Source organism: Camelina sativa, chromosome 17, assembly GCF_000633955.1.
Source record: "Camelina sativa cultivar DH55 chromosome 17, Cs, whole genome shotgun sequence".
Lineage (NCBI taxonomy): Eukaryota > Viridiplantae > Streptophyta > Magnoliopsida > Brassicales > Brassicaceae > Camelina > Camelina sativa.
Window position 1 is genome coordinate 14897815 of NC_025701.1, and position 18225 is coordinate 14916039.

General features: G+C 35.0%; 2 protein-coding genes and 1 non-coding gene across 3 annotated transcripts; 2 read left to right on the top strand and 1 right to left on the bottom strand.

Annotated features, from left to right (window-relative positions):
- Positions 1582-3720, top strand: LOC104757255 (SAP30-binding protein-like). Its single transcript, XM_010479986.2, has 6 exons — positions 1582-2146; positions 2357-2558; positions 2852-2983; positions 3073-3167; positions 3266-3363; positions 3494-3720. Exons 1-6 carry the CDS (start codon positions 1730-1732, stop codon positions 3558-3560), a joined length of 1011 nt encoding a protein of 336 aa, XP_010478288.1. The 5' UTR covers positions 1582-1729; the 3' UTR covers positions 3561-3720.
- On the bottom strand, positions 3659-6511 carry LOC104757254 (uncharacterized protein At1g04910-like). The gene is made up of 9 exons (XM_010479985.2): positions 5917-6511; positions 5734-5811; positions 5488-5655; positions 5310-5398; positions 5104-5221; positions 4872-5015; positions 4458-4783; positions 4137-4377; positions 3659-4050 (listed from the first exon to the last, which is right to left on the bottom strand). Exons 1-9 carry the CDS (start codon positions 6286-6288, stop codon positions 3745-3747), a joined length of 1842 nt encoding a protein of 613 aa, XP_010478287.1. The 5' UTR covers positions 6289-6511; the 3' UTR covers positions 3659-3744.
- TRNAE-CUC lies at positions 6959-7031 on the top strand. Its single transcript has one exon. It is a non-coding gene; the product is annotated as a tRNA-Glu (tRNA).

The window sequence follows — 18225 nt, forward strand, 5'->3', positions numbered from 1 at the left end:
CTGTAGAATGAGTAGATTTATAGCAAAAAAGATTATATATATAATATTTTTTTAGATTATGTTTTGGATTTAAAATGAGTCGGCCTCAAAAAAATTTTGTTTTTTGTAATTATCAAATTTCTTTTTTTCATATGAATCCTCTTTGGTTAAACTTGGGTTTAGAACTAGAGAATCTTTTTTTTTTTTCTTTTTCCAATTTTGGGTTACTAATCTAGCCCATGCAATCTGGGGTAAATTGTATTGATAATGACTTCGTAACCAGTTTTTCCATTGATTTACTTCGGAATTAAAAATGGTTTTATTTTTCAATTCATAATGAAAGATTCCTTGTTCTTGAAAAAAAATCTTTATTTTATTCTTAACAAAAAAGGATGTTATGCATATGTTATATTCAAGAACAGCCTTTAATTTAGAAAAGTTACTAACTTTTATTTGTGATAATTTGTAAAATACATATGCTTGTGATAAAGAGCATAAGTCATAACTCATCTTTTGTTTATTGGATATTAAATTTTTTATAGTCGAAAATAAAATAAATAGTATTTTTTTATTTTCTCCATTTTCTTTATTCTTGTAAATATATTTATCAAGAATTGTTTTTGTTGATTCAAAAAAATGTTGTGTAGTAATTCTTGGAATATTAATGATACCTAGAAAATAGCTATAGATAGTTGTTCGATGCAAATTTTTTTTTTTTAAAAATGGATTTACGAATTAATCGGGTATTTTTTCTTTTGAATGTCTGCCAAAATTTTTTTGATGACTCAATTATTTAAGAATCATAACGCAGTTTGGTACAACTATTAGTTAAGTTTTGTTTTTCTTTGGAAATTTCTTCTATTTGATTTCTGATTGTCTTTATTCTATCAATCAAATTTTTTATTTTGTTTTCGCTAAGTGAAGCATTTGTCCACCCCGTGAATTTATTTTGAACAGATAGTTCATGAATCATCTGATTACTTATTATTGAATCTTTTTTAGTTTCATTTAGTTTATATATTTCTCTCGGGCCAAATAATGAAATTAGATTTCGTTTTGAAAGGTCTTTTATCTTTCCTTTTATAAAAATAAAATTTTTGAGAATCCAATTTTTAATTTCTTTTGCGACTTTTAGGAAAATTGTTGCTCTTTCTTTGAAAATCCTTAAAACAACCAAAGACTTCGTTTTGAATTTTTTGATTCTTTTTTTAATTCTTTAGAAATAGGTTAAAAAAAAGAAGGCTTTCTTTGGGCAAAAATTAACTGCTCTGTTATTATTATTTATGAGCAAAGATTAACTGCTGTGTTAACCTAATCAGTTTGCACATTATATTTATAGGTTTATATATAAAAAAGAAAGTAAAAAATTTATAACATTGATTATTTATCTTAAAAATTTGTAATTTTGTAAATTTAAAGTAGAGTTGGTTGCCATTTTCAAGTTATTTTTATGACATACCAAAACAAGAATTTTCCTTTTTAATGATTCAAATAAAAAAAAACGACAGATTTTTAAGCGACGTCGTTTTACAGTTTTTTTCAATCAATAAAACACGTTGTTTTAAAATATATAACATCCCAACTGGGGTTTCTGAATCGGTGGATTTAAACTTCGGTCGCAATTTGGAAGAACCCTAAAGTTCTCTTCTTCCCCTCCCCCCCCCCCCCCCAATTTATAATCCCTAATCCCTTCTGGATTCGAATTCCTCCGTCAATCCTAATCTCGAATTGATCTCTTAAACAGCTTCTTATGGCTCCTAAAAAGTCTGAAGGAATCGCTTTACTATCTGTTTACAGTGATGAGGATGACGAAGAGATGGAAGACGCCGAGGAAGAAGAAGAAGAAGAGCAGAGAAATCAAGAAGAGAGTGAAAAACGAATCGAAGAAGATCAGGTAGAAGAATCGAATTATATGGATGAAGAGAGAGGTAGAGGAGGAGGAGGAGAAGATTCTAGAACGCCGAGGTTGTTAGATGGTGGTGGAGCTTCGAATGCTCATGCGACGCCTCGTTCACTTGATAACAACGATGAATCACCGAAAGCTGATTGGAGTAATCGAATTGCAGATGGTGAGAGAGCTGATGATGCTTCCGGGGAAAGTAGTGATGCGTTATTGGATCAGTTTCTTCCGCCTCCTCCGAGAGAGAAGTGCTCTGAGGAGCTGCAAGTAAGTTTTCAACTTCTCGTTTTGGAAGTTTTAGGTTTTTGGGTCGATGTGCTATTTATTCTCAATCATTGCTTGAATAGGTTTGTATACATGAATGTATTCAAGAAGTAGAACTCTTTAGTTTATTCTTTTGAGGTGTCCTCTAAGCTGGTTAGTTTGTGATTCAGTTACAAGTTGGTTTGATACATAATTTTTTGGATGTGTTTGCAGAGGAAAATAGATAAGTTTCTGAGCTTGAAAAAGATGGGTAAAAGTTTCAATGCAGAAGTGCGGAATAGAAAAGAGTACAGGAATCCAGACTTCCTATTACATGCCGTAAGTTACCAAGACATTGATCAGACAGGTTCCTGTTTCAGTAAAGATGTATTCGACCCCAATGGATATGATCCAAGTGACTTCTGCGATGCATTAGGTAACTCCACATTCTAGTAGCTTCTTCGTTTTTGTTTTCTTTTATAGCAAGATTAAGGAGAGCAATCTCAATCTATTTCTTCTATTGTTCCTCTACTTCAAGACTCTTGTCTCAGTAAGAAGCATCTTTGATATATTTGGCCATAATTTCGATACTCTGTTCAGTATTATGCACTCATTAGAAATTAGTATTTCACCATGTAAGATATGGATGCTGGTCGCTAGTTATTACCATATTCTGTGTTCTGCGTATTTTATGCTTTATAACGATCATTATTCATGTGTTAATTGCAGAAGTTGACATGAAGCATGAGAGGGAAAGGAAGGAGCAAGAAAGCAAGAAGAACCAAAAGCTTGACTTTGTTTCTGTTGGTACTCAACCGGGGGCAGTTTTTGCTGCTCAGAAGCCTAACATCCCCATTCCAGGTGTGTAAAAAATGAGTAGGTGTCAGTTTGGTTCGTTATATCATCTCTGAAAATTTGATGGATTTCTGGAATTTTAACTTTTGGTTCAGGTATTCCAGCTTTAGTTCCTAGTGGATTGCCTTCCGTACCAACCGAAATCGCTGCTCGTGATGGTAGACCGAACAAGAAATCCAAATGGGATAAGGTTTGTTATCAGATCCAAGTATCTAGAATGAGACTATATGATGATTCCAGCGTACTTAGTTCTTTGCTTATTCATTCATGTGTTTATGGTTAAATCAGGTTGATGGGGACGGGACTCAGGATTCCCTATCCTCAATCCGGCCTAATGTAGCTCTTGTATCTGCTACCAGTGCTGGTTCTGGATACTCAGCTTTTGCGTAAGTTGTACTATCTATAGTTTAATTCATCAAATTATAGAATCTTTAGCCACTCCTCTCAGTAGATAAGTCCGAGATGATCATTTGATAGTTACTCAAATTTATGTGTTTATATATCTGAATTATACAGGCAACAACGGAGACGAGAGGTGGAAGGACGGAGATCTTCCGAGGGGAAATTGGAGAGAAGAAGTTGAGACATAGCCAGGACGATTCTGTTATATGTTGTGATTCTTGTAGCGAGAAATTCTAAAGAGGTTCTAAGTCCAATGTTTAATAGCGAGTACAAACTTAGAATCAATGATATACGGTGTGCCTTCATTCTTTTTTGTACTAAAAGGAAATTTTCAGAACAAACACTATTTGTTTTAGTTTCAAGGATCAAAATTTACACATACACTCAGGACATCTCGGCTGTCTGTAAATGCTGCGTCCGTAAGGTCTAAAACGAAGCTTTTGACCTTCCTCTACCATTTTTCTCACACGTTCTTCGAAGATCTTCCACTTAATTGTTTCACTGTCTGATAAGATTGCAGCAAGCCTCTTCTTGTTAGGCCTCAATGTAGGCGCCTGACCATTCCCGTAGTATGTTCTAAATCCAGACACTAGGGAAGATAATTGACTCCCAGAATCAGTCATTGCAAACACATCTGATGCTGCACAAGCGATGAAATCCAGTGCTGCTAGCTGCAAAACAGAACCCGAAACATTGAATGAAGTCTAGACAAGAACAGAGAAAGTTGGGAAAAAGTAAGTTTAAGATTGTTTAAAACCTGAGAAGAGAAGTTCTTGAATGGCGCGAGCTCTTGAGGTGTAAGGAGAGTTTCTTTAGTCACGATATTCGGGTATAGCCTTGTTAAAGGAAGCATACGAGAAGAGCCTCCATAGATTTGAGAACCAGCCAAGTATATATATGTTCCTCTCTTAAATCCAAGACCAGCAAGAACTAAAGTTGCTTCCTCTGGTGTTAATGGACACTTACCCGTTTTTCTCAACTCTTCTGGAGAAACAGACCTATAAAGATAACAAGATTCAAACATTGAAGAGGGAAAAAGGAAGAGTTGTTGCTTTTATATCTTTGAATTGTTTCTTACTTTGATTTCTTCAAACGTTCAAGTAGAAGAGGGAAATGCTCTTCTCGGTATGCTTGAAGCTCTTTACGTTCCGTTTCTCCTCCTCCAAACTCGCAAAGAGAGTAAGCAACCATGTCTTCCTCAAACCTTAAATGTAAAGCGAGATACTTCAATGGTTGTTCTTCTCCTTTAACAGTATTTTTTCCCATTGGTTCATTAAGCAATGCTTCTTCCAATCTGCTATGTGATATCTTGAATCTTCTTATCCGCTTCACCAACAGAGATCCAGCTTCTTGAATCTTGGGCGCAAATTTCAGCGCGTGAAAGTTGCATTTACATCGTAATCTCTAAGAACCAAAGAAAGAAAACATATCATTTCTAAGAACCAAATTGAATACTCTAATTATATATGTGCATCATCTTATATATATGTACCTGAACATCAAAAGGCAATGGATCAAATCCTAGGCGATTCCCGTATCCAAAAAGATGAACCATTCCATACTTCTTTAACAAAGGAAGGACGTGCTCGATGTAATCGACTGGCTTTGCCTCTTTTACAAGCTCTGTATCAGTAACCTAAGAAGAAAGAAACAAACATTATGATTTTGAAACTCCAATACATTGAACCGGAGAAAAGAAAAAAAGAGAGAATGCAAGAATATACCAAACTAAGATTCTTGTTATCAGTAGATTTTAGATGTTGTGGAAGATCCTTTACTATATTCACATCATCTTTCAAATACTCGATGAAATGATCTTCGTGGTATATATCACCAAATTGGCTGCAATTAATATACGAAAAATCAAGTAAGCAACAAAAAATAGAAACTCTTTATATGAGTTTTGAAGTCTTTGATGAGTTTAAGATACCTAGGATCTTTCCACACGTTACTGTAAAGAAACCGAGGAAGAACTAGCGTCGCGTTGAGCAGAGCTGCAACTGCAACAGCGTTACAGATCTGCAAGAAAACTAACACAATCACTATACATACATACTTTCTTGATGAATCAAATAATCTAATTAATTATTAGTGTGGTATATACTTACAGCTACACGCTGTTGATTAAGGCCACCATTTGCACTAACCATGATGTAACCATTGCTTGACCTCTCTAATGCCACAGCTGCTTTGCTATTATCAGCACAAGGCTTCCACTGTGATGACTTTGAAGATCTTTCTTCTCGGAAACTTGGTGAATCGGGTTTGAATTCATTCTTGTAATACAAATGGTAACATGATTATTAATATGATCCAAACACATAACAAATATATTATTTTACATTTTCACTAACCTTTGCAAGAGAATCCGAAGCTAAGTTTAGAAGACGGCTATACATTTGCACTGGTGAAGCATCTTGGGTTCCATCATTCTTATTTTACATAGAAAGAGGAATAAAGCCGATAAGAAGCAATAACAATGGAGGTTATTCTAGAAAGAATTATAAAGAAGATAGAGTCTGTATATATTTTCAAACCTTATGCAGAGTCACATTGCTCAACCTTGAAATGTTCTGCACCGCAGCGACACTACTATCTGAATGAAAGATCGAAACCATGATTGAATCGATACAGAAAATGAAACCGGTGACTGAGATCATCAGAAGTATAGACTTGAAGTTCCTACGAAGCCATGAATGTTGCTTCTTCCAAGAGTAACTAAACTTGTTGCTACTTCCACAGCTTTGATCATGTTTAGATCCTTGCGCCTTGGAAACTTCACTTCCATATACTCTTCTACCGAGTAAGAGATCATTTCCAGATAAAGAATCCAAACTTCTCCTCCCAAATTTCTCTTCTTTATCTATCGTTCCAGGTCGAGGACTTCTTGGTGAATCTTGTTTCCCCATTAATCTACTCTCTCTTCCTTTCACCTCATAGACTAATTAGGAAATGCAAAATTAATCAAGAACTCTCTCGATGTAAGGGAACCAATTAAAGAATTGATTGAACCAAAATTTTCAACAATAAAATATGACAATTGGTGAAAAAAGTGTGGAGAAATCCAGACAGAACAAATTAATTCTAAGTGAAGCTAACATAGTTGTTGAGGAATCTCAGTTTTTTTTTTAATGGGAAGAGTAAAACGCAAGGCAAAAAAAAAGAAAAGGTTGAATAAATAAGAGAAGAGCCACGAGATAAACCTTAAAGAAGAAGATTGGGTATAGAGAGAGCTACTTGTCAACAAATTACACCAGAACAGATAGCTTCTGTTCTTCTGCTTTCTCGTTCGTCGATCGTTGCCGATCCCCATTACCGAACCGATCGAATCTTCTATCCTTTATTTATGCGTGTGTATTGAAACTGTGTTAAACAAAAATACCTAGATCATAGAAATATGTCAGGAATCTCAAGAAATTATTACTCCTGTATTTTTATATTCTCTTTTTTTTTTTTTAAATTTTTTACCCTTCATGGTTTTTTTCTTTTAGCATTGGACCCTATAGAAATGACTTGTGACGCAAACTTGTTCTTTTACTTTTGATATTCAAAAAGATTAAAGTGAATGAATGTCAACAATCCGTTGTAGTCTAGCTGGTCAGGATACTCGGCTCTCACCCGAGAGACCCGGGTTCGAGTCCCGGCAACGGAGATCATTTTTTGTTTTTTATCCAAACTTCTCACTCGAACACTAGTTTCCTTTTTTTTTTGTTGATGGTCTCTTTCACCGGCATATTTTCATTTTAGCTTAGAAGTTAGGTATGTTATTATGTCTACTACAGTGTTGGAAACTATTTTAACAGTAAACTTAATGAGGGATTTTTTTTTTTTTTCTGTGAGTTAGAAATAAAATGAAATGGTGATGATGTATAGACTATAGAGTCGTAAGTTCAGTACTGCTACACTACTTTGTTCAGGCTCATTCATTTTAGATTCTTACCATTCGATATATATACGTACTTATGGTATAAGCTTTTACAAATTACAATCACACAATAATATCTCAAAATTTCTACATACGTAAGAAAAGACTATAGTAATATAGATATCACCAGAGATTAATCTTAAAAAATATTAAGCAAGATTGGTTCTCATTTAATTTTAGAAGCTACAGAACGAGCCCACCATTTTATGCTCTCCTTTATGTTGTTCTCACCACATGACTTAGCCATATTAAAATCTATAACCATTGAATCTTCATCTGTATTACCACACCATTTATCACTGTAAAGTCCCACGTCTCCGACAAATATGGTCTCGGAACCGACATGTCTATTCTTCTCTGTTCTTCCCGGCAGAGAAATGTTCGTAACCCGGGAAGAATCTCCGGCAGCTCCGAGTTCAAGTCTTCTTTTGTGAAACAAAACCTAAATCCATAAACCCTTTTGTCTCCTCAACTTCTAAAGCATACACGCTCTCTCTTTTCTTACTTCCTCTTCTTCTTCCTGTGCTCTTCCGTGATCCTCCTCTGGTTCTCGAGGTTAGGTCATCAGAGCTTATCGATGTTTCATCCACCCGTTCCCGTGGCTTCCACCGATTGCCTTCAATTTTGGCATCTGGCTTTTGTTCAAAAATTTTTATTGAGGTCTCGACTATTTCCATCTATCGAGCCCCCAGGTATCAACAACAAGCTCTAGAAACTTAGTGGGTGATGATATGATTGTATGTGTGTTGTTTCTTGTCTGTGAGAGAGAGAGAGAGATATAGTATGTAACTTTTTATAATTAGGTACTGACGTATGGTTACGACTTACGTGTGGCTTGTTATCACGTTTTTCATTTGGGTATCAAACTATTTTATATGAATATCGTAACTCAAGGTCATGTTCACATTACACATTTATTTTACACGTAGAGGAAAGCTCCTACTGGTAACCATTGACGAATAAAAAAAATGAGGAGGAACAGGAACAAAATAGAACAAATAAGAAAAGAAAAAAAAATAAAAAAGGAATGAAGAGGAATGGGTGCCGAAGAAAAACAGAACAAATGGTATGGTAAATGGTAACAAAATAAACAGAACAAGCAATAATATATAAAAAAATATTAAAAGAAAAATAAATTATTTTCAAAATCTTGGGAAAGATGGTGAGATGCGATGTCATCTGTGATATGAGGAGACATACTAAATCCAACTGCTCGTTCTCTTATCTTCTCCATAGAAACATTTGCAGCTAATTGCTGGCTGTTTGCCATAAAATTAGTTGCCACTTGCAGATTGACGTTGTTGCATGGATACCTGTGTCTATCGATTCCAACTAAAGTCTCCATGTACTTGATCTTAGTTTCTACACTCTCCAGTTTTATAAATGCTTCACGAATGTCAGCATCCTTTTTTAATAACTTGTTCGCCTCCCACCAAAATGTTCCAAGTTGTTCAATAAGTAATTTTTCTAGAACCACCGTAGCGTCGCCATATGATAGCTTTTGAATCTTTCGTGAACGTAGTTCTTGTAATAAATCTTGACGAGTATCTATTACCCGTTGAAAGCCAGTCTCAACTTGCGTTTCAAAATGAGTTCTTCTTCAAGGTGGACGAAGACCAGACTTCTTCTGGGTTGCTGTTGTTTCACATACTTGATTAGTAGTAGGAACCAAATTAGTGACATCTAAAGATGGTTTTGTACTTTGATCCTCTTGTGTTTCTGGATCTGGTATTAGTATATCATCCGTGTTTGCTAAAGCAGATTGTGTCTCCTGGAGATGTGCCCCAAAAGTAAATGGAGTAACGTTCATGTTGATCGACATCATGTTGACCATATATATGGTCCAACAAATCTTTGAAGGGCAAAGGCTTGTTCTTCAAAACCCGAACAAATTTTCCTTTATTTCCAAATTTTTGTCAATGATTCAAAACATATTAGAATAAATTTTTCAATTCATATAAAAATATTATAAATGATAACAAACAGACAGCAATTCGATCATTCCACCAAGATGTTGACATAATTATTTCTCCAGTAGACGGATCAACAGCAACACCCGTGCGTTACATCAGTTGCCTATTAATTTGCCAAAGCTTATGCAATTACTCGATTTTGCTCTTTCAAGAAACAAAGGCAAATGGACCACTACATCAGGGATCGACACCAAAGGAAAGGTATATATGTTTTGTATATAATTATTTATTGAATTTCAATACATATAGGATGAATTGTATTTAAACGAAACATGATTACTGAGTATGTATATATTATAGTATGCATGGAAGGAAATGCATTGTCAAATTACGCTTGAACTCGTTAATAGTATCATGGAGCTAAAATCAAATGACCACTCTAATAGAATGCCGAATGTTCCACCAAGATGTTGACATAATTATTTGTCCAGTAGACGGATCAACAGCAACACCCGTGCGTTCCATCAGTTGCCTACGTACTCGATTTGCTCTTTATCTCACTATACCAAACACGCTTCTCTCCAGTCAACTCAAATCATTTGTTCTTAACTCTTTTTCTACCAGAAACATTCCGCACTCTAATAGAGTTCATTTGATTTTAGCTCCGTAATAACGAGTTCAGCATAATTTGACAATGTCTTTACTTCCACACATACTATAATATATATACATACTCAGTAATCATGTTTCGTTTAAATACAGATCATCCTATATGCATTGAAATTCAATAAATAATTATATACAAAACATATATACCTTTCCTTCAGTGTCGATCCCTGATGCAGTGGTCAATTTGCCATTGTTTCTTGAAATACTTCCACGCTGTGATGATCCACTAGTCACTCGGGAACTTGCCATAATCCAAGTATTTTCAAAAGATCAAAATTAAATACATAAATTAATAAAACCAAACACAAGGCTGTAAGCGAAACATAAAAAAAGAATTCATGCTATAAAATACTGTATGAATTTTTTTTCACCTTTACATCATAGGGATTTTTTTTTTTCTGTGGTCGATGGCTTCTTGTGCTGAAGACTATTTAATATAGTTGTATTTTTTAAAACTTAAATTATTAAACAATTCATGAGATAACTATGAGATAGATCAAGATGAGTTTGAATTTGATATTGGATATGTACAAATTGTTAAATATATAAGTTGTGGAACTAGTTGAATAAAAAAAAGATAGAATTGTTTAAAAGAGTTTTGACGTTATCATGTATCTTTTATAGTTAGGTTGAATTTGAACGTTATCATCAACGTTTTTTAACAATTTATTAGACTTTTGCATGAATTATTTTTTTATAAATAATAATTAATTTATTTTCTTATTTGTTTTACATCAAAATCCGAGAGTAACAAATTTCTTCTGTGATTCCTATAAAAAAAAAGAACACATAAAAATAACGTAAGATTCATGTTTCAGAATTTGGAAAATATGTTACTTGTAAATGGTAACAAAAATGTGAAATAAGGAGGAACCATACATTCATTTCCATTCTTTTACTAAGAACTGATCACTAGTTGGAGCCGAAGTCAAATTTTAGGTGGAATAGTATACGGTAACCCTCCTAAACCCTGATTGATTAATAATTAATAAATAATATTCGAAGGTCGAAGCTGGAACTACAGGCTAACACGTGAGTCATGACGCGTTACCCACGCGCTCTCAGGAGATACGCTGTGTTAGTCAAAGAGTCTTCTGATACGTCTTATTCGACAATGCTACTCAATCGACCATGGATTTATTAAGTTTGATGGTAGATAACTTATCCTCCAAGGAGCATGCTGTTGTTTATAGTCTTATGCTATGATAATCTAGACCTTCTACTAATTAAAACCATAATTTTCCATTAACAATATTTAAACTTAATGTTCCTAAGAAAGGCTACATTGGACAGAACATCTATGATCAATGCGTATATGCAAAAGTAATCAAATGTCATTTTCCCCTCAAAAATATCCTTACCTTTAAAATTTGTCTTGTGATCGTGCAAGATTGATGTTGTATTTGCATGGAATGAATTGCGGGGCAAATCTCCTTTGGCAGTAGAGAATTTTTCCATACATAGATTCACACACATTATACAAATGATATAGATGTAGTGAAAACTATCTGCCAATGGAGTATTCGCCCTGTAATCCAACCATGCATCATCTTTTATATTTTTACAACCATCGAACTTCTGTACTTTCATTTCATTTTATTATTTTATTTTGAGTAATAATTAAACTTTGACCATAAGCAAAGCTATATATAGAGGTGGTGTGTGGTTTGATTTTGTATATATTTGTAATATATTAGCATATTCGGAGGCACATCCTATGTTTCATAGAGATAGAGCATATATGTAATGTAAGCAGTATCCAAAACGCAACGTCAACTGGGCCAGATCCTTGTATTCCAACTCCGAAACTCAGAACTTTCACTTTGGAGCTTAATTTCATTTAATATAATTCTTATTGGAATAACTACAAAAAAAAGTATTAAAAAAAAAGATGGTAGCAATACGTCACACTATTTTCTTTGGTACGATTTTTTGTTAATGTTTTACCTATAGCCATACGTCACACATGACACACCAGCTGCAACCACGAGTATTTTGAGTTTGGAGTTTAAAGTTTAACAATAGTTTAAAATTTATCATTTCGTGTTAAAAATTGATATTTTTATAATTTAAAATATAATTTATGAGATAGATCAGGTATAAGGTTTTGGATTTAATTACGGGGTTTAGAATTTAGAATTTTAACTTATATCTTTTGTTCTTTTTATTTCTCGACATCACTTAAGAGTTTTTGTTAATTTATGAAAATACAAAGATTTTATAATTACTATGAAATAGTGACTTTTGTGTTTAAAAAAATTCATACCAATCGAGTATACGTGTCATGGAAGTCCGCATATTTGACAAATGTCCACAAAATTATGAGTGACGTACTGTAATAGTTGATGCTTACTAACATGTAAGTACTGATCTTTTTTCCCCGTAAACTTCGTCTATCTCTTGCAGTGCCGTGTTCAAGTTTATCGGGGCTTAAAGCGAGTTTAACATTAAAGGTCATTTTAATATATTTTATGAAAATAAATAAATATTAAATTTTAAAATTAAAATAAAATAAATATCAAAAATTCAAAACTATAGAAATTTTTTAAAAATAAAATAAAAATTCTAAAAACCCTTAAACATAATCGTTCTTCTTTCTATTTCAATAAACTCGTTCATCAACTTTTCTTAATTTTTCTAACTTCGATTTTACGCCCTTACTCTGTCTTTCACAATTTAAGGTTTTGTTTTCCTTTTTGTATATTTTTATAAATAAATATATTCAGAGGAATCATATATGGGTTGTCTTTCACAATTTAAGGTTTTGTTTTCCTTTTTGTATATTTTTATAAATAAATATATTCAGTGGAGTCATATATGGGTTGTTTAGGAAATAAAAAAAGTCTCAAAACCATAATGATACACCATATTTTCCATAATTGAGAGTAAAAAAACACACAAAAAAACTATATACTTTGGGGGCTGAGGCAAATGCCTTTTTCCTAACCCATAGGCACGGCCCTGATCTCTTGCGTCAAACTCAAACACCAGTGGGAAAATAGAGATGTACAGTGTCAATAAGTGCCATGCGACAAAATCTCAAGAAAATTTATATCGTTCAGATTATTTATAAAATTGGGTCGACAAAATTCAGTTCTGTTCGGTTTGATTTTTTCCCACCCCTAAGGCTAAAACAACTAATGTAAGTTCATGATATTCTGTTTTCTAAAAAATCATGATATTTGACCGCAGTCATACGATCACCACAAGTATTTACAATATATGCCAAGGATTTCGTTACCGTTCATGCTTAATTATATTCACTAACGTAATGAACCATTTTTACAAATGGTAAATGTACGTATGAGTGTATATGATCGTTGGTGTAGTTGGATATACTTAAGGATATGCTAGCTGCACGTATCTGCCGCTAAAAACTTTACGTCTTGTGTCACTGTAAAATCTCAAATCTTAGAAAATGATACAAGAATAGGATACAAAGCATGTCAATGTAATATAAGTTACTTTTTCTTTATTCTTTTTAACAAAAAAAAAAAAGCAAATAAATGAAAGGATCTTTAAAGTAATGACTCTATAGTCTATATTAAAAAGTACTTTGATGTACTTTGTATAAATTGAATAAGATTCGAAATTTGGTCCTTTTCAAAGTTGATTGACTTTATTGAGTGGCATCATATATACTATAAATGAGTATAATATCGCAAATTTGTAGACTAAATTGCAGTTTCGAGCTTCTACATTTTGTGCGTCTTCGGGTGGAAGCCCTTAATAAACTACAAGAACATTCCCACGGATCTTCCATTTCAAGAATCACTTTCTATTTTCTATAATCATTATTTACCACCCATTTCTTTGTATTCCACATTAAGCATTCTTTTATTTTCCTATCATTTCTTTATATACAACTCTGAAACAAGTGGTCTGATCAAATGCATTTTAATTTGAAAAGTCACAACCATTTCAATTAGTCTTTCAAATCATGAAGAAAAATAATTAGGTTAAGAGATTTTAATTGCACAATAGGCTTTGAGAATTTGTAGTAGCATATATACATATTTTAATTAATAATAACTTTATTGAACTTAAATGTCTCTAACTCCATAGTTTATCAGTTGGTAAAATTAACAATGGTTTCACACACAAGTACTAGCACATGCTATGTAATACACATTGGTATCGACTACTTAGTTAGGTTTAAAACTAAATATTGAGTATGATCAAATAAAATGACACACGTACGATGTTTTATTTCAATGTGTGCGTACAAAAGATATGGCCAAGAATTCGAATACCTTAAGGAAAAAGTGGTAGGACGCTTTTACTTTAGAGATGTCTGACTACAAATCTTGTGGCATGGAAAATGATTCTTTAATAATTATACGGACAAGAGATCATTCGCGGACTAAAACTTCAGTCTTATTTACGATACAGTAGCATTGTACCGTGGAATATGCTTGTTTCTAGGATTGTACAAATACAACATCAAATTTTCAGGTTACAATTGTGGAGAGATGAGATGTATATCAAAGGTGATAATGCATTACCGGGTAAGATCTCTATTGGCACGAAACCATTACTTGACCTTTGCATATCTTTATGCATTGCTTTGTAGTGAGTTCTTGCCAAAGGAGATTTGCCCGGTAATTCTTCCGCACCAATATTTAAAATAATTACTGTTACATGTGAATGATCTAACTGAAACAAAAAAAAAGATCAACATATAATTAAGGAAACTCCATTTTCTTGTTTTCTGGCAGGCATTGGTTGATGTTTATGCATGGAGGTGTAAAGATCATTTCTCATGACGGTGAGACACATTTTATAAAGTAACTTTTGGCTAAAGATATATTTACGTCCAGTCCTTGTTCTTAACATCTTGGGGATTGTTGCTCATCCCTATTCCCTTGGTTGATTTACTCTGTATGCTAATTAGCTACCAATAAAGGATAATAGTCTTAAACTTTGAATCTATGGTATACATCCAAATGGTGATTAAAGATATCTGTATCGTAATAAAATGGAGATGATCATATTTGTAACTTGTAAGGTCACTAACTGTTGGGCCAATTTTTATACCTTGCGGTTAAGCTTTGTAATAAATGTTTAAACTTTTGGTTTTCATGTTTTTTTTTGGTAACATGGTTTTCATGTTTTCCTAACAACGACAGTGTTTTGTGAAATAAAAAGGTAAGATTATATTGCAACACAAGAAAAATGAGTTCCTATTTCAGATTAATGTGAACTATTCCATACACAAAGAGACATTAAATAAGATAAGATCTCATTTGAGACTCGAAGCTACAAAATGAGCCCACAATTTAAGGCTATCTTTCATGTTCGTCTCACCATGTAACTTAGCCGTTCTAAAATCTACAACCATTGATTTTTCTTCGGTTCGTCCACTCCATTTATCACTGTAAAAGTCCCATGCCTCCGACAAATATGGTCTCGGCACGACAGCACCACCGACGAGTACTCTTTCTCACTGTGTTCTTCCGGGCAGAGAAATGTCTGCAATCCAGGAAGAATCTTTGGTAAATCCGAATTTAAGTCTTCTTCGGTAAAAACAAAACCTAAATCCATAAACCCTTTTGTCTCCTCAGCTTCTAAATCAGACACACTCTCTCTTTTCTCACTTCTTCTTCTTCCGCCTCCTTTACTCCTCTGTGTTCCTCTTCTAGTTCTCCAGGTTAGATCACTGGGCGTTACTGATGCTTCATTGATCCGTTTCCAAGGCTTGCATACATTTCCTTCGATGTTGGCATCTGGGTTTTGTTCGGAATTATCTTTTGAGGTCTCGCTTGTTTCCATATCTCTCAGTCCCTCAAAGAGCTTGAGAAACTTGGTTATGATTGTGTGTGTGTGTGTGTGATATGTCTATATTTTGCATCTCCTTAGCCTGTATTTGTCATGCATTTAGCTAGGACAACTAGTTGTTTTGCATCATTTTAGAACCTCGTTCGTACATTTTGCATGTTTAGGAAGTTTCTGCATCATCCTTGCATACATTGCGCATTTCGGAGTTTTTCAGGTGTCTAGGAGATGTTGGAAGCGTAGAGGATCGAGCCACGCTCAACATCTGCAATCGAGCCACGCTCAACCTCCGCAATCAAGCCACGCTCAACCTCCGCAATCGAGCCACGCTCAACCTCCGCAACCAAGCCACGCTCAACCTCCGCAACCGAGTCATACTCAACCTCTGCAATCGAGCTACTCCTCACTTCCACAATCGAGCCCTCCTCACTTCCACAATAGAGCCCTCCTCACTTCCACAATCGAGCTACTCCTCACTTCCACAATCGAGCCATCACTCGAGCCACCGGTCTAGGGATTCAGCTTTTGACGTCTTCATCCAAGTTGTAGAGAATTGAGTCATCTTTCCAATGCCGTTTATTTCAAGCCAATCGGAGGTGTGGTTCAAGAGTTATCATCGTTTTAGTGGATGCGTATACACCCAGCTCGAGCCACTTTCACCGACCATGCTCGAGCCATTTTCACTCACACAACTGGAGCCACTCTTACTCACTCCACTCGACCTCACTATAGGGAGAGATGACACGCGACTCGACCGCACATGTCAGGAAGACGTTCCGTCTTACGCACTTCAGGAGATTCCCAAACCGACGCTTCACCTTGTCGTTTTAAGTTTTAGGGATTTACATGTTTTTACTATAAATACATTTTGCTAAGTCTTGGCTGAAGACATCTTAGTTTTTATCTCGTTTTCTTTTGTAAGGTTTCCCTAGCCACCAAACTGTACTCTGACTTAGTATCCCGAAATCTTTGAACTTATTCAGTATTTTGATTTGATTTCTTCTACAAAGTTGTTCTTCACATTTTAATCTATCTAAGAATGCTTGTTTCAATGTTTTCTGGGTTTGCATCATTTACTATGATTTCGGATCTGAGTAGTGTGTTGGTTCTTGAGGATGGATAGATTAGGTGGAGGATCTTAGGATGTAGAGTGTTTAAGCGTTGATTGCATGATTCCCTTCTGGACTAGAGTAAGAAATACTAGTCTTTCTCTGATCAATTTGGACTATGTTTGAGACATTTTCACACCCAAAAGGTGCTTGATGAAATGTCTGACCAACTAGTGCCAGAGACTTACGTTCCTAACCTAAGAGATTAGTTGTCTAGGATGTTTGTTGACATGAATGAACTTGTTTGTAATGCCTGCTCGACCATGATCCTCTAGCGAGAGCTAGGTATGAAAGTGGTTGAGTCTGAGTAGCTTTTGCCAAGAGATTGGATTAGCTAGGTTGTGATGCTCATTGTTTAGGGATAGTTTGCTTGTTGTTTGTTAGACACTCTGTAGACTAGGATACTCCACCGACATCAATTACCCCATCCTTAGGACTTCTTTCTTTCTGATTTTTATTACATTACTGGAACAGTTTTGTTTCTTGCTTTTTAGTTCATGCTTAGACTCGTTTATGTTTTTATTCATTTACGCTTAGACTCGTTTTAGTTCATGCTTAGACCCCAAGGACTATGCTACTATGCATGCCATCACCACCCAAGGTGTAGATGTACGGCTCACTGAGGACACTGAGAGTTTAGATGGGGAGGAATTTCTTCAATATGAAGTTCAGATAAAGGATCCTGTCGAGGTGCTCAAGGATCCAATTAAGTCAGCCAAGCAATCTGATCCTGAAGCTACTAAAGAACACACTGCTCCCAAGGATAAACCTGCGAGATTCATTCCTCCACTATACAAGCCACCTCTACCATTTCCAGTGAGGTTTAAGAAGCAGCTTACTGAGAAGTACAAAGCTCTGTTCGAAAACCAAGTCAAGGAGATTGAACTTAGGATGCCTTTGCTTGATGCATTTGCACTTGTGCCTCAATATCAACAGTTTTTAACTGACTTGGTAACCGAAAAGACCAAAGAGAAGGAGGAGATAGCTAAAGGAGCTCAAGCTAAGGCTCTGGAAGATGAGAGGGTAGGGCATGACATAGGTGGGGTTATTCATGAATGCAAGGCTGTCGTTCAGAAGATGATTATCCCAAAGAAGCTAGAGGACCCTGGTTCTTTCACCTTGCGTTGTTCTCTAGGTCCATTGACCTTCAAAAAGTGCCTATGTGACCTTGGTGCTTCAGTAAGCCTCATGCCACTCTCTGTAGCTCAGAGGCTAGGATTCAACGAATACAAGTCATGCAACCTCCGCTTAATATTGGCTGATAGGACTACTAGATTGCCTCATGGTCTATTAGAGAACATGTCCATCAAAATTGGACAAGCTGAGATTCCTACTGACTTTGTTGTGCTGGAAATGGATGAAGAGCCTAAAGATCCACTAATCCTGGGAAGGCCTTTCTTAGCTACAGCTGGAGCAGTCATTGATGTAAAGAAGGGGATGATTGATCTCAATCTG